Here is a 21118-nt window from a genome sequence, read left to right as displayed (position 1 = left end):
AAGTAAATCACTTCCTTCTGTAAATTCCAGAGTCAGTATTATCCATTCAATTAATACATATTAATCGGGTCCTCCTCTATGACTTAATACTAGAATTATTATCTCCATGTCTCACTTTTCATATGTTTAAGTGTGGTTTCTTAACTAAACTACAAGCTCCTTGAGGTCAGGGATTACGTACTATAATGCTCTTTTATTTCCTTTTTATGGATGTGAACTATGTAGATAAGGTGATTTAATTTAATTCTGGGAACAATTTTGCTATGCAATACCAGAAATCATATTTGGCTGGGCATCATAGATATTTTAAAAAGGGGAAGAAAAAGCTCTTAGAAAGCCAATATAAAAAGGAACAAATATAATAGCAAGTGAATCCAAGAGGACAGGAAAACTCTGTAAAATACTTCTGAAGTGACTCAGAAAAAGTGCCTTCTAAAGATTACAAAACAGATTAAATTAAATATACAAAGAAAAAAAAATGGAGTGATATTCCATGTTCATCAAAGAAAGACTCAATATTGTCAAGATGTCAGTTCTTTTCAACTTGATCTACAGATTCAATGCAATCCCAATCAAAATCCCAGCAAGTTATTTTGGGGCTATCACCATATTGAGTCTAAAGTTTTGGGGGAGGCAAAAGACCCCGAATAGCAAACACTATATTGAAGGAGAAGAACAAAGTTGGAGGACTGACATTATCTGACTTCAAGACATATTTTAAAGCTACAGTAATCAAGATAATGTGGTAGTGGCCAAAGAACAGACAAATAGATCACTGGAATAGAACAGAGAACCCAGAAAGAGAGCCACATGAATACAGTCAATGGATCTTTGACAAAGAAGCAAAAGCAATACAAAGGAGAATGGTATTGGAACAAGCGGGTATTCACATTACAAAAAAAGTGAAGCAAGACGAAGACTGACAGCCTTCACAAAAACTAACTCAAAATGGATCACAGACCAAAATATAAAACACAAAACTACAGAACTCCTACAAGATAACAGGAGAAAACCTAGATGACTTTTTACATAGGACACCAAAGACACAATCCATGAAAGAAAAAGAAAAAACACAGATTAGGAGAAAATATTTGCAAAAGACTATTATCCAAAATATGAAATAACTGCTAAAACTCAACAATCAGAAAACAACTCAATAAAAATTAGTCAAAGACCTTAACAGACACCTCACCAAAGAAGATATAAGGATGGCAAATAAGCATATGAAAAGATGCTGCACATCATATACCATCAGCAAAATACAAATTAAAACAATAATGAGATACCACTACACCCTTATCAGAATAGCTAAAATCCAGAACACTGACAACATCACATGGTGGTGAGCATTTGGAGCAAGAGAATTCTCATTTCTTGCTGGTGGGAATGCAAAATGGTACAGTCACTTTGAAATATAGTTTGGTGATTTCTTTAAAAACTAAACCTACTCTAACCATATAATCCAGAACTCTTGCTCCTCAGTATTTACCCAAAGGAGATGAAAACTTATGTCTACACAAAAGCCTGCACATGGATGTTCATTGCAGCTCTATTCATATCTGCCAAAACTTAAAAGCAGCCAAGATGTCCTTCAGTAGGTGAATGGTTAAATAATTTGTAGTAAACTCAGAGAACAGAATACTATTAAGCACTAATAAGAAATGAGCCACCATCAAGCTAGGAAAAGACATGGAAAAACTTAAATGCATATTAATAAGTGAAATAAGCCAGCCTGAAAAGGCTACATACTGTGTAATTCCAACTATATGACATTCTGGGAAAGATAAAACTTATGGAGATAGTAAAAAGATCAGGGGTTATGGGAGGTGGGAGATGAATAAGTGGAGCACACAGGATTTTCTGGACTATAAAACTACTCTGTATGATACTGTAATGGTGGATACAAATCATTATATATTTGTCCAAAGCCACAGAATACACAAAGCTTAGAGTGAACCCTAATGTAAACTATGGGCTTTGGGTGACAAAGATGTGTCAATATAGGCCCATCAATGGAAAGAGACGTACAATTTTGGTGGGGGATGCTGGTAATGGGGGAGGTTATACATGAATGAGGGTAGGGGGTATATGGGAAATCTCTCTACCTACCTTCCTTCTCCATTTTGCTACAAAGCTACAATTGCTCTAAAGAATAAAGTCTATTAATAGAAAAAAAAGTAAACATAAGAAACCAGGTGTACATGAAAGAGAAGATAAGGCATTGAGTAGTAATCCCATTTAAAGGACAAAATAGGGTTGCCATTAAGGCCATGATATTGTAAAAAACTTTTAATTAAAAAAAGTGAAGCTAAATGGATAGATGGAACCAGAGGTCATTTGAGTTATTACACTGAAAGACTGCCAATCAAAAAATGTCAGAGTTGCAAGTCTTTTTCTATATAATTAAACATCACAACATCAACCATATAATATTATCTAGATAATCTATTCATCTTTGGTCAGTCTTAAGCATAAGAGGCATTGCAGGGAATGGGCTCAACTACCAATCCTCTCCTTAAGTTATGGGAGGCACTGCTACCTGATCGAGGCATTCTTTCCCATTAAATTCCTTCTCAGTACCACACATCAGGAAGTATAAGGGATGAAACCAGTATTTGCAATCCCTGCTTTAGAGAATTCCCCTGTAGTTCAGGAATTCCCAAAAACCAGTAATAAAAAATGTAGAAGGAAAGGCAAAATATGGCAATGGGCCAGAGAGTAAAAATGTAATCTATTTTTGTTTCTTCCTTAGTCCCTCAGCCCATTGAGGCATATCCTTTCCCAATCACCCAAATTATCCTGTTTATCCTACTTCTTTCCACTCACTAAAACTCTAGTCATAGAAGCTATCTTGGGTTGGTGTTCCTCAAAGCAAAGGACACCACTTGGATGGTGACTAGCCTTGACTGCCCCAGGGGATATTTATAACTCCCATTAAGAGCTTTTTTGGCTGAAATAATATGCTAACTTTCACAACAGAGAATTTTATTGCCTGTTGACTACATCCTCCCACTTCCACTTGGAGTTCTCTCATTTTTCCTATCCCACATCCCCACCCAAGTCTTTTTGGCTAAAATTATCAAGGTTCAGTACCTTGCAGCTGTCTGGCATTTGGTCCTACACTGGGATCTGAGTATCATTATAGGGAAGAAAGGGTGTGTAGACGGTGATTCTCAATTGAATTCTTATACTCGATCACTAACCTGCAAAAGCAGAGTATATTCCATCATTCCTTCAAATATAAAATTCTGAACTATTATATGAATTATGCTGGGTATACTAAGTAATATAAAGAACAGATTCTTAAGGATGTTACAATTTAGTAGGAGGAAAATGGCTGTTCTAAGAGCTTTACAAATGTTAGTCCTCATAAGAATGAGTAGTTACTACTATTATCCTCATGTTACAGATAAAAAGACTTGAGTACTGAAAGAATCAGTAATTTGTGCAAAGTCACATAGCTCGTAATGGCAAAGCTAGGAATCAAACCAAGACAGCAGGGCTCCTGACATTTTGCATCATATAATTCAAGAGAATATGTGGCAAGTATGATGAGATATACATGAGCTGCTACAAAAAATCAGAGAAGAAATAAAAACTTCTTGTTGAATGAATAAAAAAAAGCCTTGGATTCAGATGGGTCTATAAAGATTTGATACAGTTTGTATTATAAAAGCTAATGCTGAATCTGAGGTTTTACTCCATAAACCTCTCCCTTTTTTCTCTTTCCTTTTAGGATGTTATACTTAAATCTATCTTTAGAAAAAACAAACAAACCGTTCCTTCAATCATGCAGCTCCCCCTCCATTTTTCATTTTAAGCTTTCTTTAATGTCTGCACTAGTTTTCAATTCCACATCTCCTATTCAGTCATCAACCCTCTGCCTCCTGGAATCTGTATGCATTACTCTACTGACATGGCTCTTGCTAAGATCATAGAAATGCTAAATCTAATGGATATTTTTCAGGATCCACCCCCCCACACACCCTTTTTAAAGTAGAAGAAAAATAATCAGTATGAAAGGAGAGCTTGAAAGAGGAAGAAAATAGGAATAAATCATGAAACAAGCCTCAGTGAGAAAAGAATCAGGAATATAGAAAGTATTGTATTTGCAATGAGGCAGAGAAATGAGAGAGCATAAGTAGAAAATAGTGCTTAAGGAGATTCTGCTGAATGTGCTCAGTCCTTTCAGTTAAGCAGTAGGTTAAATTATCTACTATGAGTTGGGGTTTGGGTTCAAAGTTTAAGAAGAGAAGAAAAGGTATGAATGTGTCAAATAGTCAATAAGAAACAAAGAAAAAACATGGGAGCACACAATTGAGACTACACAGAATAAACTGGAACCGGGCCAGAGGAATGCAGAGATCTGGGTTTAAATCCCAAATCTGTGTATATGAGCCAAGTGTTCCTGGGTGAGTCACTAAACCTCTGTGAGCCTCAGTTCCATCATCCATGAAATGGGTAACAGTATTTCCCAGGGGTCTTCTAAAGACTGAATTAAATGAGACAGCTTATCTAAAGCACTAAAGTGCTAAATGAGACAGCTTATCTAAAGCACGTGAGAACTTTACCCAATAAAGTTCAGGAACCCAAGCACAGAAAAAAAAGATGACTGAAGCTTGGGAAAGTAGACATGGTAGAAGGTTAAGGGAGAAAGAATCTGGGATAGTTTGAAAGGACAGTACTGTAACTGCTAACCGCAGTGCTCAAGAAAGCTAATTTAATAAAGGTCTGGCCAACCTGGAACAGAGCTAAGGTAGAGATAGGAGGTCAAAATGAGGTCACAAAGCACACTCAAGAGTGATAGCTGTAGATGAGATAGAGGTTGTGGTGAGAAACGGGAAGCTCTTATTTAAAGATCTTGGAGGCAGAATAGCCCATATAAAAATAGGTCTAAGTATGGCTGAATGAAAGGGTAATCAAAATGTAAACATTCTAAAACATGAATACAATTTAAGATAGTGTTATGATAAATATCCAGCTCTACAATGACATTTTTTGAGGAAAAACATTAAGAATTAAAAGAAAACTCAATCTCTAAAGGCAAGGGGAAAATGAGAATATACTAAGTGCCTACCATATGGGAGGTGGGGTTTTTTGTGGTATAATACACATTACATAAAATTTACCATTTAAACCATTTTTAGTTACAGTTCAGTGGCATTAAGTACATTCATACTTTTGTACAACTATCACCACCATCCATGCCCAGGGCTTTTTCATCTTCCCATACTTTCTGCTAGCTGGTTTTTACATTACTTCATTAATCCCCAAATAACTTACGACTTTATTTTTACAGATGAGGAATCTGAAGCTGTGAGGGGTTAACTAATTAACTAGTAAATCTAGGATTCGAATTTGGGTCTTTCAAAGTCCAAGCTCTTTCTACAACATGCTGTCCCTAATTAAACTTCTAAAAAAGACTCAAAGTGGTGAGGGTGCCACTTTTGCTTACCCTCTCTCATAGGAACTCAATATACTTCACAAGCTACTATTTTCCTCTCCTTTGTTTCATTTTTTTGACTTCAGGTAAAGAGAACTATATGGAAGATCGTTTCTAGATACTTGATGAGTAACCTTAACAGTCTCCCTGATTCCCAGTCTATAAAATGGAGAATGATACATGACACTGAAATAAATTAGAGTTTAATGAGGTATTAAATGAAAGGTTCAATATAAAACTTCAGTTTGTTTTACTATGAGCTGTTTTAGAAAGAATGAGGCACGAAGTTATGTTGCTTTCTTTTTTATCCTTAGATGAAATTCAAAAGCTTTTTGTTAAAAGTGCTGCCTCTCTTTGCTCTATGCACTTCCCTTCAAAGTTTATGTTGCCCCAGAGATAATTCTCAATCTAATTGACATGAGATTAACTTAAAAAACAAAAATAATCATGTTAAAGAAAACGTTCAAACTAGTTCTTCATAAATATTTCATATTATTTTCATGGAAGTATAAATTAGATGATTAATTGTAACTTTAGCAAAAGAAATCTAAAATTAGAAGTAACTCGTGCCAAAAAACCTGTGAATGTATGCGTATTGATGTATATGTTTGTGTCGGTCAGAATATGTGTGTTCAACATAAACCAACAGAAGCAGCAGGCTACAATTCCCCCCTGTGGTGGAAATTTTCCAAATATAATCTGAGACATGTTAAAACCTCTTATCACTCTGTCTGCCACTCCCTCTGCTTGTACTCTCTCTGACAAATAAATAAAATCTTAAAAAAAAAAACAAACAACCTCTCTCAGAAAGTTTTTATTCGGTATACCAAGCAACAGAAGTGGCTGTTCAGGAAGAGGTTACAGAAGTTGTTCTGCAGAGGTTTTTTGGCTTCCGCACCTCTGAGATTATACTGTTATTGCCAAGAAGCATGTGTGAAAATCCCCTACTCCGGGCCACATGATGGCGCTTTTAGCTCTGTCAGCATTAACCATTCACCCTAATTTTATCTTTTAAACCATAATTTGATTCTCAACATTTGTCCTTCCTTCTTAGTTTTAACTCCTGACTTTTTAGGTTACAAAGAAACTTCCAAGGCTTATCAGAGCCTACAGTCAAACAAAACAGGATTTCTAAGTGTAACTATATGACTATTTAAATGAGCACGCTGTCTCAGAGGAACACAGTGTATGTGGTCTGTTTCTGGCCACCAAGTGGGTGAAAAATTTCTAACTCACAACATGAGAAGCATCATACCGCGTTATGGCCCAGTCCATCTAGGTCAATGTTTTGTCTCTCACACGGCATCAGGAGACATTTTGTGAGAAGCACTGCTATTCTCCATGACATTAAAGATATACTCTAGATATTTTTTCATACCTTAATAATAAAAATGAGGGAGTAGAAAACCTCTAAGGCCCCTTCTGACTCCAAAGCCTCAACAGAAGTATGGAGCCAGAATTCATGAATTTGTCTAAATCTTTCTTAAATCTATCTATACATATTTACCAATGAGGTAGTGAGCTTTCTGTGATATAAAATAATACCTTAGAAATGTTAAGAGACACTACAGATTTTAGTATTTTGGTATCTGATGAAGAAATTTATATTAGCTTTCACAGCAATGTAAGAAAGACTATATTGAGTCAAATTTAATATTCTATTTCCAAATAGTGTGCAAGATCATGGTGTCCCTGAAGATGTCAACTTCAGGTTGCTCTGGACATGCTATAAAACATTCCTGTTTTTCTTCATAATTGAAAAACTTTGATCCAATCCTTTATCAACCTTCAACTTTACAGGCTGAAGAGTTCAAATTATTTAAGTCAGTAACTTTTAATCTAAATTCTTAAATGAGATAGACTTCCCGAAAAGTAGTATAACTTTCCCTAGTCTTATGTTGATAATTTTAATTTTCATCACTTTTATAAATAAGACATTTCCTATCTAGCAAATTTTCACTACAGTGGCAGTGACTGACCCAGAACTGTAAAACATTAGAATTAAAGGGAACTAAGAGGTTAAATGCAACTTTCTACTTTGCAAATGAGGAAACTGAGGCTTACTGTTGATGATAACACTTTCTGACAGTAACACAACTAAAAACCTAAGCTAGATACAACAAAACAGTACTCTTAAAACTGTGGATCAGAATCAACCAAGTAAATGGGTTGCTACCAGCATTTTAAAAAAGCAACAGAGCAGAAAATATCAGAGGCTTTCGTGTTATAAGGATAAATGTAACTTCATAAAACTTTGTTTCAGTTATATGTATTAGATCATAATGTAAAATATACTTATGGTGCTCAAAAATTTTGGAAGTCACTGTGATAAAATATTCAATTCTGAGTGGATTTTAAAATTTCCTTTTATTTTTTAAAAATTTAAGATTTATTATTATTTAATAATAAATAAAAAATATTATGATTTAATTATGATGGTGATGTAATTTATTATGATGACACTTTAAGTTAATAAAAATATCTCTGCGTTAAATACTAAATGCTGCCATTTAAAAGAAACATTTTTTCCCCTTCTTTTAAAGAAGATAGGTTCTGAGTGTTATACCCCATACCATTTGTGAACAGACTTTCTTTAAAAATCACATTTCTGTAGAGCTTACACGTGCACCAGCTACAAAGGCTTTTGAAAAGAACACTGAATTCTAGAATTCTTATCATTAAAACACTTAAAAATATCATTCTCTGAAGACACAGTGACCTCTAGTGGATTCATGAAATAAATTAACATAACGCTTGCCCATAAGAATTTATAAATTAAGGTAACACTGATGCATGCAGATATAAAAAATACTAATATGGCTATATACTGACAAGTATCATACATAAATAAGGGCTACAGTTACACTATGTACATTGTGACAATTGTATATTTATAGATTACTCACTGGTTACTTCCAATCAACTGGAATCCTGGCATTGTTCAGAACCTATCACTAGCTTACGAAATACATTTAATCTTTCTGAGCTCCTTTGATAAAGATATTGGGTTAAATTGTGTCTAAGGGCCTTTCAGCTCTTTATGATCTTTTCTTCTTTAATTCATCTTGTACACCAATGTCAGATCAAATTCTGTTCAAAAGCATTTGAAGGCTCCCCAATACTTGTCCCCATTAGAATTAAGTACAAATCTGTTTCACTCGTGTACTTGTTATGCCATCCCATTAACATTTCAATTTAAACTCACAGATTTGGGGGCGCCTGGGTGGCTCAGTCGTTAAGCTCAGGTCATGATCTCAGGGTCCTGGGATCCAGCCCCACATCGGGCTCCCTGCTCAGCAGGAAGCCTCTTCTCCTTCTCCCGCTCCCCCTGCTTGTATTCCCTCTCTCGCTGTGTCTCCGTCAAATAAATAAATAAAATCTTAAAAAAAAAAAAACTCATAGATTTGGTTTCATGTGTGTGTGCTCGTACAGGTGTGGGTAGCCTGTCATATACTAAGCACATACTACACACACTGAATATAAATTAAGTTGATTTGTATAGATTAGGGAAACCAAGGCCATTTTCATCTCTCTTTTTTAGTGAGGTAGGGAAGGGCATATAGGTAAAGTGGAATTTCAAGAACCACAAATATAAAGTGACAGAGCTTCATATTCTGAGAAAAGGTGGGCATTCTGAACATAGAATAAGATTTTAGGAAAAAGAGGGAAGAACTTTTAAATTAGCTGAAGGAAGTACCAATAACTATATCTGAAGAATATGAAGGTGACAGAAAGGCTGATTTGGTAAATGGTTTTGAAGCAGATATGAGGATGGGCTAAATTTAATAAGTAGAGAAGATATCACTAGAAACAAAGGGTAACTTAAGGAAACACTAGTTTTAACAGCTTAGGACCAGATCATGTAGCTGCCATAAGACTAAGGAGGCGATGAGTAGCTCTGTTGAAAGAAATGTTAAGAAAGAAAAGTGTTAGCAAAAAAGGTGCTCTTAGGTCCCCAGTCACCTTGGACAATGCTACAATCCTTTATCCTCTAAATAAAAAAGTCAGGCTGGTGGAGAAATAGTGAACAACTTAACTTAACAAAGGCCATAGGGTGGGTGTGTTTTACATTCTTTTTTTTTTTTAAGAGAGTGTGTGAATGAGGCGGGATGGGGGGCGGCAGGAAGGGATAGAGAGAATCTTAAGCAGACTCCACGCTGAGTGCAGAGCCCAACAAGGCATGGTGCTCAATCTCACAACCCTGAGATCATGACCTGAGCCGAAATCAAGAGTCAGATGCTTAACCAACTGAGCCACCCAGGCGCCCCCTGACATACTCTAAACCACAGAGCATTGGATCTGCAGGCAAAGGTATCAGCCAACAAAGGGACTGTCCCTCAGTACAAATGATGCTAGTTCAAACTACAGTGGTTTCATATTACCTTGTGCATCAGATAAGACTTTAATAAGCTTTTTTTTAGGCAAAGATCTTTAGTTAACTTGGGTCTCATTACATTTACGTCATTAAGTTTATTTAGCATTGATACTCTTACTACATGCCTTGTGTTGCAATATTCTCTATGAAACATGAGTTATTTGGGACATCATTTCATTTAAACCTGTTTGAAATTGGATAATACAGTTTAATTACACAACAAATTTTGTTACCTTTTATAGAAAAGGTAGATTATGGCATTTGCCCCTCAATAATAAATTTTCTCTCAAATTCAACAATTAAAATGTTGCAAATGTTTAAACATTTCCCAAGAGGCAAAACCCCAGAAATGTTCCTATACCTTTTTGCTAAAAATTATATTGGATTTCTTTAAATTTATGAAATACTGTACTGATTTTTAATAAAGATTGAGTGAATTAGTAACCTGAACTTTTTAACCTTAGTACATATTTTTTGTTTGTTTGTTTTTAGTAGTTTTCTAACAACAAAGTCAGTTCAGCTGGATCCTAAGATCTAGTATCTACTGGAAAACTTTAACATTCTTACTCTAGGATTATTATACTAGTAGGATTAATAGAAATAATTGGCATAGCAGAAAGCAAAGTCCAGGTTTTGACACTAAAGCTAACAGCTAAGAAACAACATTTATAATTATTTTCTAAATATAAAATCCTTAATAACTATGCTTAAAATATAACCGTTTCCCCACAATTAAAATGTGTACAATGGTAAATTCTACAGAAAACTAGGACTACTCTCTATATATCTCAAAAAGTTGGGACTATATCAACAAATGTATATGTAATGATTTAAATTACCTTTCCTCTTCTCGAACCCATACTGGAGTTTTAGGAATTTGTGCTTCAAAAAACTTAGATGCTTTATAACAAAAATTGCTGCAAAAACACTGAAAGGAACATTTTTAAAATTAGCAAATTATTTTTTTCTTATTGTGCAACACAATTTATGTACAGAAAATATAAATATGTAGCGCAAAGAAAATAATGAAAACCCAAGAATCCACCACCCAAGAAAAGAAATAATGTATAGTACCTTTGAAGGTCTCCATGTATCTGTCCCAGAGTCATTTCCATATTCCCCAGAAGTAATCACTATCATAAATTCTGTGTTCCTCATTCCCTTGCTTTCCTTTAGTTTTGCTATCTATATACACATACCTACAAAAAAAATCATTCAGTTTTGCCTAATTCTAAACTTCGTGTAAATGTAACTGTACTGCTATGTTTTCTGGGGTTTTTTTGTTCCACGTTATATTTTTCAGATTCATGTAGGTGTAGCTTATATATTTACACTCGGTATTACATTCCATTGTGTAAGTACATTACCTTTATTGTTTATGAATAATTGAGTTGTTTCTAACTTTTTGGCCATCACTACAATGTGCCTATAAACATTTTTTTAAGAATTTTTAAAATTAAAAAAAATTGTTGTAAAATACACAAAATTTACCATCTTAACCATTTTTAAGTGGTATAGTTCAGTGGCACTAAATACCTTCTCACTGTAGTACAACCATCACCACCATCTATCTCTAGAACTCTTTTCATCTTGCAAAATGAAACTCTATACCATTAAACAACAACTCCCCATTTCTGCCTCTTCAATCACCATTCTACTTTTGTAACTATGAATCCAACTACTCTAGTTACCTCACATAAGTTGAAGCATTTAATATTTGTTCTTTTGTGCAGGCTTATTTCACTTAGCATAATGTCTCATAAGAGCATAATGTCTTAAAGTACATTCATGTTGTAGCATGTGTCAGAATTTCCCTCCTTTAAAAGGATAATATTCCATTCTATGTATATAGCATATTTTGTTAATCCAACTAGGAACATTCAAATACATACATAGTTGTACAAATGGGCAAGAAATTCCTTAAAATATATACCAAACAACAGAAAGTCTTGGCCATAAAAAATGTGTGAACTTGACTTTACTAGATAATACCAATTTCCCAAAAAGGATGCAATTTTATTTAACCAGTAGTATAAAGATTTCCTAATATTTAACCAGTAGTATAAAGAATGCCTAATATTGTCAGATTTTAATTTTGCTAATTTGGGGGCTGTGAGAATGTAAATCAATGTATTTTTATTTTTTATTTGCTATTTCCCTTATTACTGATAAGGTTGAACATCTTTTCATATATTCATAATCAAGTTCCTTCTATAAAATTTTTCTAGGGGTACCTGGGTGGCTCAGTTGGTTAAGCATCTGACTCTCAATTTTGGCTCAGGTCATGGTCTCAGGGTTGTGAGATAGAGCCCACTGTCAAAACTCCACACTCAGCTTGAGATTCTTTCTCCCTCTCTCTCTGCCTGCCCCCCCCCACCTGACTCACTCACTCTCTCAAAAAAAATTTTTTCTGCCAAGGTTTTCTGTCTTTCCCTGGTTATGAATCTGTGGTCAGTTATATGTGGGAAATACACCTCCTTCTGATTTATAGCTTATCTTTTCACTCTTTTTTGGAAACTTCTGATAAGCAAATGTTTTTAATTTTAATGTAGAAAGACTTACCAATTTTTCCTCTATGGTCTGTAATTGTCTATCTTACTTAAGAAATTTTCTCTCCAAGTTTATAAAGATACCTTCCCATATTCTCTTTAAAAAGGCATTTATCTTTTTAATTTAAATATTACTGAAACAGGGATCAATTTTCAGTTTTTCCATTTGGATTTGTGCCAGTACTATTTTACTGAAAAATCCATACTTTCTCCACTGATCTATAATATTTCTGTTGTCACATATAAAGTGTCCACATGTGGTGAGTCTGCTTCTGGCTCTCTATTCTGTTTCATGATTTACTTGCCTGAATTTGTGCTGGTATGCACTTTTAGTTTTTATTTTATTTATTTAAATTTTATTTTATTCTTAGAGCAAGAAAGAGAGCATGAACAGGAGGAGGGAGGGGCAGAGAGGAGACAGAGAGAGAGAGAGAACCCCAAGCAGGCTCCACGCTCAGCATGGGAGCCAGATGCAGGACTTGATCTCACTACCCTAGGATCATGACCTGAGCCGAAATCAAGAGTCAGACGCTTAACCGACTGAGCCACCCAGGTGCCCTTGCACTTTTAATTTTTAAATGTTCAAGTATTAATTAAAGCAAAGCTTTAATTTTCAAATATTTTCAAATATTAGATATTTTTCAAATAAACTTTTTCAAATATTTTTGAAATATTTTCAAATAAACTTTTAATGTGGCTACTTTCTAAAAGGCAAACTTTTCAAACAATTCTTTTTAAATTCCATTTAGTATATTAAAAATTAACTGCCACATGAGAATAGCCTTTAAGCTTACCTTTCTTTCAGTAATATCATAGACTTTATTGGTTTTGGTAGAAATTTTATATTTCTGTTTTGGTACCTAAAAAAACGAAAGTATAGCTTAAGAAGAATTCAAGTATCATATCATATCTTTGGCTAACTCTGTAATTAGTTCATGACCTGTTTCATTTCTTGTCTTGTCTACAAAGTATTTTGCTAAATATAAAAAATTTAAGTTTCTATTTTAAAAAATTAATTACTTACAATTCCTAGTTTCTTCTGACATAAGGGATAACCGCAGAGTTTAATAATAGAACGCTCATCCACGACATCACTATAGTGAGCAGGTGTGATGAACTTCCCCTAAAATGAAATGAGAGGGGCATTTCCCCGCTAGATTACTGGACAAGTTCATTTATCATCTCTCTAAGCCTCATTGATCTCATCTGAAAACGTAGGGATAATAAGTCTATCTCACAGGTATGATGTTAGAATCAGAGGAGAAAATAAAGGAAATACATTTAGAAAAGCACTGGACACATAGTAAGCACTCAAAAATGTTAGCTATTACTTTCTTTTAAAGAGTTGTATTTTAAAAAAAAAAAATTTTTTTTAAATTTACTTGACAGAGAGATAGAGCACAAGTAGGCAGAGTGGCAGGCACAGGGAGAGGGAAAAGCAGGCTCTCCGTTGAGCAGGGAGCCCAATGCAGGGCTCGATCCCAGGACCCTGGGATCACAACCTGAGCTGAAGGCAGACACTTAACCGAATGAGCCACCCAGGCGCCCCAAATGTTAGCTATTATTAAAAAAAACAAACAACCCGAAAAAACTTCTGCCAAGAGACTATACATCTTTGTAGATATATAGTTCATGAAGTAATTCTGAGGCAGGAGAAAGAAGTGGTGCTATAGTGATTGCTATTCCAAAGCAAAACAGTGAAAAGTATATTTTATTTTAAGAATATATTATTCAGGGGCACCTGGGTGGCTTAGTCCTTAAGCGTCTGCCTTTGGCTCAGGTCATGATCCCAGGGTCCTGGGATCAAGCCCCGCATTGGGCCCCCTCTCCTACTCCCCCTACTTGTGTTCCCTCTCTAGCTGTGTCTCTCTCTGTCAAATAAATAAATAAAATCTTTAAAAAAATAAAAAACAAAAATATATTATTCAAAAAATAAACCATGTAGAATAAAATATAATTTACCTGTTTTCAAAGAACTATCTTAAAAAACGAAGTATATCAAAGGTGTCAGGATGCAAAATCTTCCAGCTTCTGGAAAACTGTACAGGAGACTGATGAGGTGGCTATAAGCTGACACCAAATATTTCCCCTTGATGTATCTTCATGTTTAAATCTCAACTCATAACTATTTCATAACTTTGAGATCATTTTTGAACAAGTTTTTGTTTTCCCAAGGACTGAAATACTTCTTACTAAGAGTGATAGAAGGTATTTGTTTCAAATGAAGCATTTCTGGTTTGTCTTTGTCTTTAGTGTCATCATGCATGCAGATTCTGATGTAGTTACCTCTATCAATTTAAATATTGTCCTACTTACATTCCTCTTGTTTAGAAAAATCCCTGACCCACACTAATAATTATTTTTTGCAATGGAAGCTCTGAGTTTTAATTTTCCTTTTCTTTTTTCTCTTAAGGATTATGAGGATATAATAGAAATTTCCATTTGAAATTTTAATGCAATAGAGTTGTTAAAGGAAAAAAACTTTTAATGCAGATTATAATTCTCTTGTTATGTGTTAAATGATAAATGATCTATATTCTAGGTTTTTAAAATATCAAAACTAATAGAACTACATTAATAAAAATAATAACCTTCTGTTACTAAAATAGGACAACACACAGAATATGGAAAATAACATCAGGATTATTAGTGCAAAGTGCTGAAAATCAAGTGAGATTAGCAGACATATTTAAAGAACTACTATTAAGGGGTAAAATATGCATATTATTTTTCATTAGTGCATTTTAAAATCATACAACAAGGAATGCCTAATAGGTGATTATTTTCAAATGCATGAATTATATAGCATGCTACTTGCATCTAGTGACTGAGAACAGATTCAAAGTTTTGATAATACAAGGAAGTCTCATATTGCACAGATTTAAAGATCTAATACTACAAATGTAATAATTTCCCAACTTAACACATACGCATTCCCTTAGGAATTCTTCTGTAATATCTTCTTCTAAAAGCTGTTCAACAATATGTAGAGCTTTTCTCTCAAATTCAATCTTCTTTCTCACAGCTGCTTCTAGTTCTGCTTTCCTAAAATTAAAAAATGAAAACGTATTTAAAATTTAAAAGTTTGGGGCACCTGGGTGGCTCAGAGGGTTAAGCATCTGCCTTCCACTCAGGTTATGATATCCAGATCCTGGGGTCGAGTCCTGAGTTGGGCTCTCAACTCAGCGGGGAGTCTGCTTCTCCCTCACCCTCTGCCTCTCTCCTTGCTTGTGCTCCCTCTGTCTCTCTCTTCTCATGAATAAAATCTTTAAAAAGTAAAATAAAATAAAATTTAAAAGTTATTCTACTTAAAAGTTTTATCATAGCCAATTTTCTGTCTTAGAACACAGCACAAACATGCTATTTTGCTATTTAAATTTGTATTTTTTAATGCTGTTACTTTTGATACAATACTTTTCAAAGTATTAACACATAGAAGTCTGCCACAATAACAGGACTATTTGATTTCCAAGGCTTAGAGCACAAGGAAGAAAATGAGGTGAAATTTTTTTGCCAGTTAGTGATTATACTCTCAATTACTCCTGTGTGTACCTAAAAAGACAGGCTTTTCCTTTGAAATCCTTAGAAATCAGGAAAGATCAGAGAGGAAAAAGATAACTTCAGCTGTTCTTACAAGTAAAAATGTATTTGTGTCAACTCTCAAAAGTTAATGATAGCCCAGTTTGACAAGATAGAGTCCTATTTGCAAAGAAGTGTTTACTTACTTTTGTTATTAAGTCTTATTAAATAACTATATCGACATGACAATGTAGTTTAGGAAAACAATCTTCCTACGAGGGCTGGTCCTTGCCCTGGCACCAGTGGGACTGCCAGCCTTTGCTAGCTGTCAGCCTTTCCACACCATGGAACATAACGATAAACAATGGCTCTAGGAGAGTGGTTCTCAATCCTAGCTGCACATTAGGATCATCTAAGGAGATTTCTTTAAAAGATTTTATGCCTAGGTCCCACTGCAAGCTCCAGATAATCCTAATGTGCAAAAGGGTTGAGAAACCTTGCCATAGAACCAAAGATACTCAACCATCTTGGTAACCTATTTGCTCCTATCCTGCACTGGTTTCTCCTTTCCTACCAGAACTACCTCAGCCAGCCTCCTGGGCCTTGACTTGGCTCTCATATCTGGATCTATAATGTATTCATTTTTTCGTCCTACTTTCACTGACTCTCAAGACTTTAGACTCTAATTCCTTGCCTAGAAAAATAATATTCTACAAAACAAATATAACATGTATTAATAATATGCTACAAAAAAGAAGGATGATGCCGGATTGCCAACTCTTTCTTTTGCCAAATAGGGACATTAAAACAAGAAGAAATTTGCAACTAACAACTGTTCTCCTACGATTTCATAAAGGCCATTCTTACATCAAAGGAGTATAAAAGACATGAATACAGATTTAAAAGCAGTTTTTTATGTTAAATGTATTTGGCTTTATGAAAAACATTATTTTATTTTTCTCATATTGCTGCCTACCAATAAAAGCTATGCCATATACTAGGATCAGTCTAATAACCCACACGAAGGAATTGCTACCTCAACCTGCAGTAAGTCACACTCACTCTTAACTGATGCCTAGAGCTGCTCCCATGAACAGCCCTATCTCGCTGTTGCCCTCTGTCCTAAATGATGACAGGTAGTATGGTGTACAGCAGTGGTTCTCAAATTTTTTGGTCTCAGCATTCCTTTACACTTTTAAAATTAGAACTTCTGCTTATGTAGATTATATGAATTGATATTTACCATACTTGGATTAAAAATGAGAAAAATTTAAAGCACTTATTAATGCATGTAAAAATAGTAATTACATGTTAATAACTTTTTAAATAAAAACTTAGTGAAAAGAGTAGAATTATTTTATATCTTTGCAAAGTTCTTTAATTTCTGGCTTAACAGTATTTGGTTGGATTGAATGTAGAAGTATTTTTCAGTTGGCATAGATTTATAAAGGATCACTTCCTTCAACAACTATTTGGTTACCTACCTCCATGGATTTTTAACTGTTTCATCATCCAGGGTAATCTGTCCACAATACATTCTAGTGTATTTATACTTCCCACACTGTACTGCTCAGAATAAAATATAATCTCCTTGGGTTTGTGGTCAGATCACTATTGAGGAAAGTTGCAAATTACCATCATTATCAATATTAACTTTACTCTTGCAGTGTATCATAAAACCAAGTCAATATAATTATGCTGCTCCACAGGGAAATATTCTCTAAAATAGATCACAAGGGGCACTTCGGTGGTATAGTCAGTTAAGTGTCTGACTCTTGGTTTCCATTCAGGTCGTGATGTCAGGATCATGGGATTGAACCCCTCATCAGACTTCTCTGTTCCACTAGAAAGGAACTGTGTTTATTCTGTTCAAAACTATATCCTGAAGGCCTAACACAGGTCTGGAACATCTCAAATTTGGTAAATAATTTTTCAAAGAATGAGTAAATGAAAGCCAATACCTGCCTGATGAAGGATAAATCATAGAGGTGCCTGGGTGGCTCAGTTGGTTAAGCATCTGACTCGATTTCAGCTCATGATCTCAGGGTCATGAGATCAAGCCTTGCATCAGGCTCTGTGTTCCATGGGGGAGTCTGAGATTCTCTCTTTCCCTCTCCTTCTACCCCTCCCCACAGCCCCCCCACACCTGCACTCACTCTCTCTCTAAAATAAATAAATCTTTTTTTTTTAAAAAAAGGATAAACCATAGACATATGTATTTTAATCACTTTCACAGACTACTCCTAGTCTAGAAACTTCTTTGTGACAGGAGCTAAATCTAGCCTTTTTAGGAGATGCCAAGAAACAGAATAGGACTTTTTGCTGAAAATACAGACATGATGTAAACAAACAACTGTAAAGGTTTCTTGGAGTCTCTGGCATATAAAGTAATAAAAGGCAAGTGTACCTGAAGAGGTGGAAAAGGAATACCTGGTTAAATCAGGAATGTTTATTCCCTTAATCTTTCTACAGATACTCATACTTTCATCAGCAATCTAAAAGTGTCTTGATTTGGTTTTCTTAAAGCCTGGAATGGAGAGATATAATGAGTCTATATGAGAATTTATAGTGCTTCTCAGATCTTCCCCTTCTCTCCCATAATAATTTTTTCTAAGGTATCACCCATTACTGTTTTTTTTTTTTTTTTAAAGATTTTGTTTATTTATTTATTTGACAGAGAGAGAGAAACAGCATGAGAGGGGATAGGGTCAGAGGGAGAAGCAGACTCCCTGCCGAGCAGGGAGCCCGATGCGGGACTCGATCCCGGGACTCAGGGATCATGACCTGAGCCGAAGGCAGTCGCTTAACCAACTGAGCCACCCAGGCGCCCCCATTACTGTTTTTAAAAATGGTTCAATTAATATGAAATAAATACATAAGCAAATGCATTTGTCCAAGTAGTTCTCATACCTTTTAGAAGCATCTTCTTGTTTTAAGGCATTTGTCTGTTTAGCACCTACAATAATAAAAAAACAGTAGGTCAAGTCTTCAGAAACACACTAGCTTACAGGACAGATTCCTACTCAAACTGCAGACAACCTTTTCTTCTTTTCCCCACACATTACTTTCCAATCCTGTGTGTAAAATAAACGAAATGGGCAGGGAATTCAGTTTGCTTGTGTTATTTCCGAATTTCTCTTGGTTAAAATGTGTTTCTTTGGGGATTGAATTTTCTCACGTATCACGGCTGGGCGGTTACGTCCTCCTGAAAATCTGAGATATGAGTACTTTTACGGGCAACCTGTTTCTGTCCCCCGAATGTTCGGGGGGTGGGGGTGACACCTCAGAGGACCCGGGGACCAAAGCAGCAGTACATCTCTACGGTGGGCTCACTTGACCACTCTGGCGAGCCAGCTCTAGACTCCAGCACCTCTACTCCCTTTCCCTCAGAGACAGCCCATTCTGGGGGAAATCTTGGAACACTAGTGTAAAGAGGTGGGGGTATGGCCGGAGGTCTTTTCAAGAAGACCCAGGACAGTGATGAGACGCCCTCGGCCTTCTCTGCCCTGGAGACCTCCGCTCCTGGAGCAGTCTTTCCGGTGCGCCCCGCGGGCCTTACTGTGGAACCCTGTAGGGGCTCAGTTCTCAGGGTGCAAACGTGAGAGAGGCCCTTCTTCTTACCTGCGGCGTTTCGGGAGGCGCGGGGGGCCCGGGCCTTGAGGCGCGGAGAGCGCGGCCCCGCGGAGTCAGCCATCCACAACGTCGTCAGGAGGTGAGGCCCGGACCCGGCGTCTCCCTTTGAGGCTCCGCCTCCCCTCGCGTAGCGCGGGGCGGGGCCGGCCGGGGCGGGGCGGGGCCCGGAGAGAGGCCTGCGCTGCCGGAGGAGGTGGAGGAGGGCGCCGAGAGCGGCGAGAGGCCCGGCGGGTAAGTGGACGCACCTGGGAGTCCGGGAGGGCCCGGGCTCGCGGCCACCTGTGAGCCGCGGAGGACCCGGCGCCACGGCCCGCAAGGCCCCGCGAGGTCATGGGGCCCGAACGCCTAGGCGAGGAGGAATCGGGAGAAATGGCTTCCCTTGGATGCAGTCTGCACGCGCGCTGGGGTTTTATCCGCCCTGGAGCGCGCGGCCGTGCGGACCGGCTGACCTGTGCTCCCGCTGCGGGCCTGGGACCGGGTCTTCCCGCTGGGACAAACGATGGCCTGCGGGACGGAACGGTGTTCTCCTGAGCGCTGCTGGTTGCTTCGTCTCCGTGCAGTATAGGGATTACACCAGCTGGATTATTTGGGGGACTGCATCTCTTACAGAAAAATGTCCGGGTCACACTTGGGACGGTGGGCATCTGAACTTTCACCCACTCTGGGTGAGTTGTATTGGCTCCAGTTTTTGTCAAGGGGGACATTGAAAAAAATTTTAATTCCCTAATTACTAGAACTGACTTCAGGAACACTTTTCAGAAATTTTTTCAGAAAAGAAATACTTTGCCTTTTTAAAGCCATTTATTTAGTCCGTATTTGCTCTCCTGTTGGGCGTACCCTAGAGGATTTTTTTTTTCAAGTGTATCTTTCAAAACCGTTCTCCTAGAAAACTTAAAAGATGCAAGTTTTTTACTCCTTAGGCTAAGGTGCTTTCAGTAAAAACATTTCAGCATTAAAACTTCACATTTTCCTTACTGTATTTACTAATAATTCATCAGAATGAAACACAACTTACTAACACTTTAATAGCACTGATAGTTTACTGTTTTATATTTCAGCATCAAAACTAGGAAAAATAACGAGGAATGGCTGTGGAAGAGCTTCAATCCATAATAATGAGATGTGTATGTAACTTTTTTTCTTTTTAATGAAAGTTAAATACCAGATTATTTTTAGTTATAATTAAGGTCATTCAAATTGCTTATCTTATTTAATCCTTGCTTTGTTTGACCTGTGAATAAATAGCAGGAGGGCCAGAAGGCAGATTGGATTATTTCTCCAAGTGACCTACTTGTTTAACCTTTTAAATTTTTAATACTGATCCTTATTGGAGAATTTTTTGGCGGACTGGATTTCAAGATCATTCATTAAAGTACTTTTTGGGGGCGCCTGGGTGGCTCAGTCGTTAAGCGGCTGCCTTCGGCTCAGGTCATGATCCCAGGGTCCTGGGATCGAGTTCCACATCAGGCTCCCTGCTCCGCGGGAAGCCTGCTTCTCCCTCTCCCACTCCCCCTGCTTGTGTTCCTGCTCTCGCTATCTCTCTCTCTCTGTCAAATAAATAAATAAAATCTTTAAAAAATAAAAAAATAAAAAAAATAA

The 21118-nt window shown here is 36.6% G+C and overlaps 2 protein-coding genes across 6 annotated transcripts in view; one reads left to right on the top strand and one right to left on the bottom strand.

The window, feature by feature from the left end:
• Window positions 1-19599, bottom strand: part of RPAP2 (RNA polymerase II associated protein 2) — a 76229-nt gene extending 56630 nt beyond the window's left edge. For both annotated transcript variants that reach the window (XM_021689985.1, XM_021689986.1), the window contains exons 1-6: window positions 19508-19599; window positions 18797-18842; window positions 15298-15412; window positions 13392-13490; window positions 13162-13227; window positions 10658-10746 (exon numbers count right to left, since the gene is read on the bottom strand). In XM_021689985.1, the coding sequence (XP_021545660.1) occupies window positions 10658-10746; window positions 13162-13227; window positions 13392-13490; window positions 15298-15412; window positions 18797-18842; window positions 19508-19580 (488 nt within the window). In that variant the 5' untranslated portion in view covers window positions 19581-19599. The remainder of the gene's footprint in view (window positions 1-10657; window positions 10747-13161; window positions 13228-13391; window positions 13491-15297; window positions 15413-18796; window positions 18843-19507) is intronic.
• The window catches only part of GLMN (glomulin, FKBP associated protein), a 32649-nt gene continuing 31032 nt past the window's right edge, over window positions 19502-21118 (top strand). For 3 of the 4 annotated variants that reach the window (XM_021689989.1, XM_021689988.1, XM_044914559.1), the window contains exons 1-2: window positions 19671-19750; window positions 20578-20643. In XM_021689989.1, the coding sequence (XP_021545664.1) occupies window positions 20605-20643 (39 nt within the window). In that variant the 5' untranslated portion in view covers window positions 19671-19750; window positions 20578-20604. Of the gene's footprint in view, window positions 19751-20577; window positions 20644-21118 lie in introns of all 4 variants that reach the window. The other variant, XM_021689987.1, reaches the window with a different exon arrangement.

This window comes from Neomonachus schauinslandi, chromosome 4 (assembly GCF_002201575.2).
Source record: "Neomonachus schauinslandi chromosome 4, ASM220157v2, whole genome shotgun sequence".
Taxonomy (NCBI): Eukaryota; Metazoa; Chordata; class Mammalia; order Carnivora; family Phocidae; genus Neomonachus; species Neomonachus schauinslandi.
This window is presented reverse-complemented; position numbering and strand designations above follow the sequence as displayed.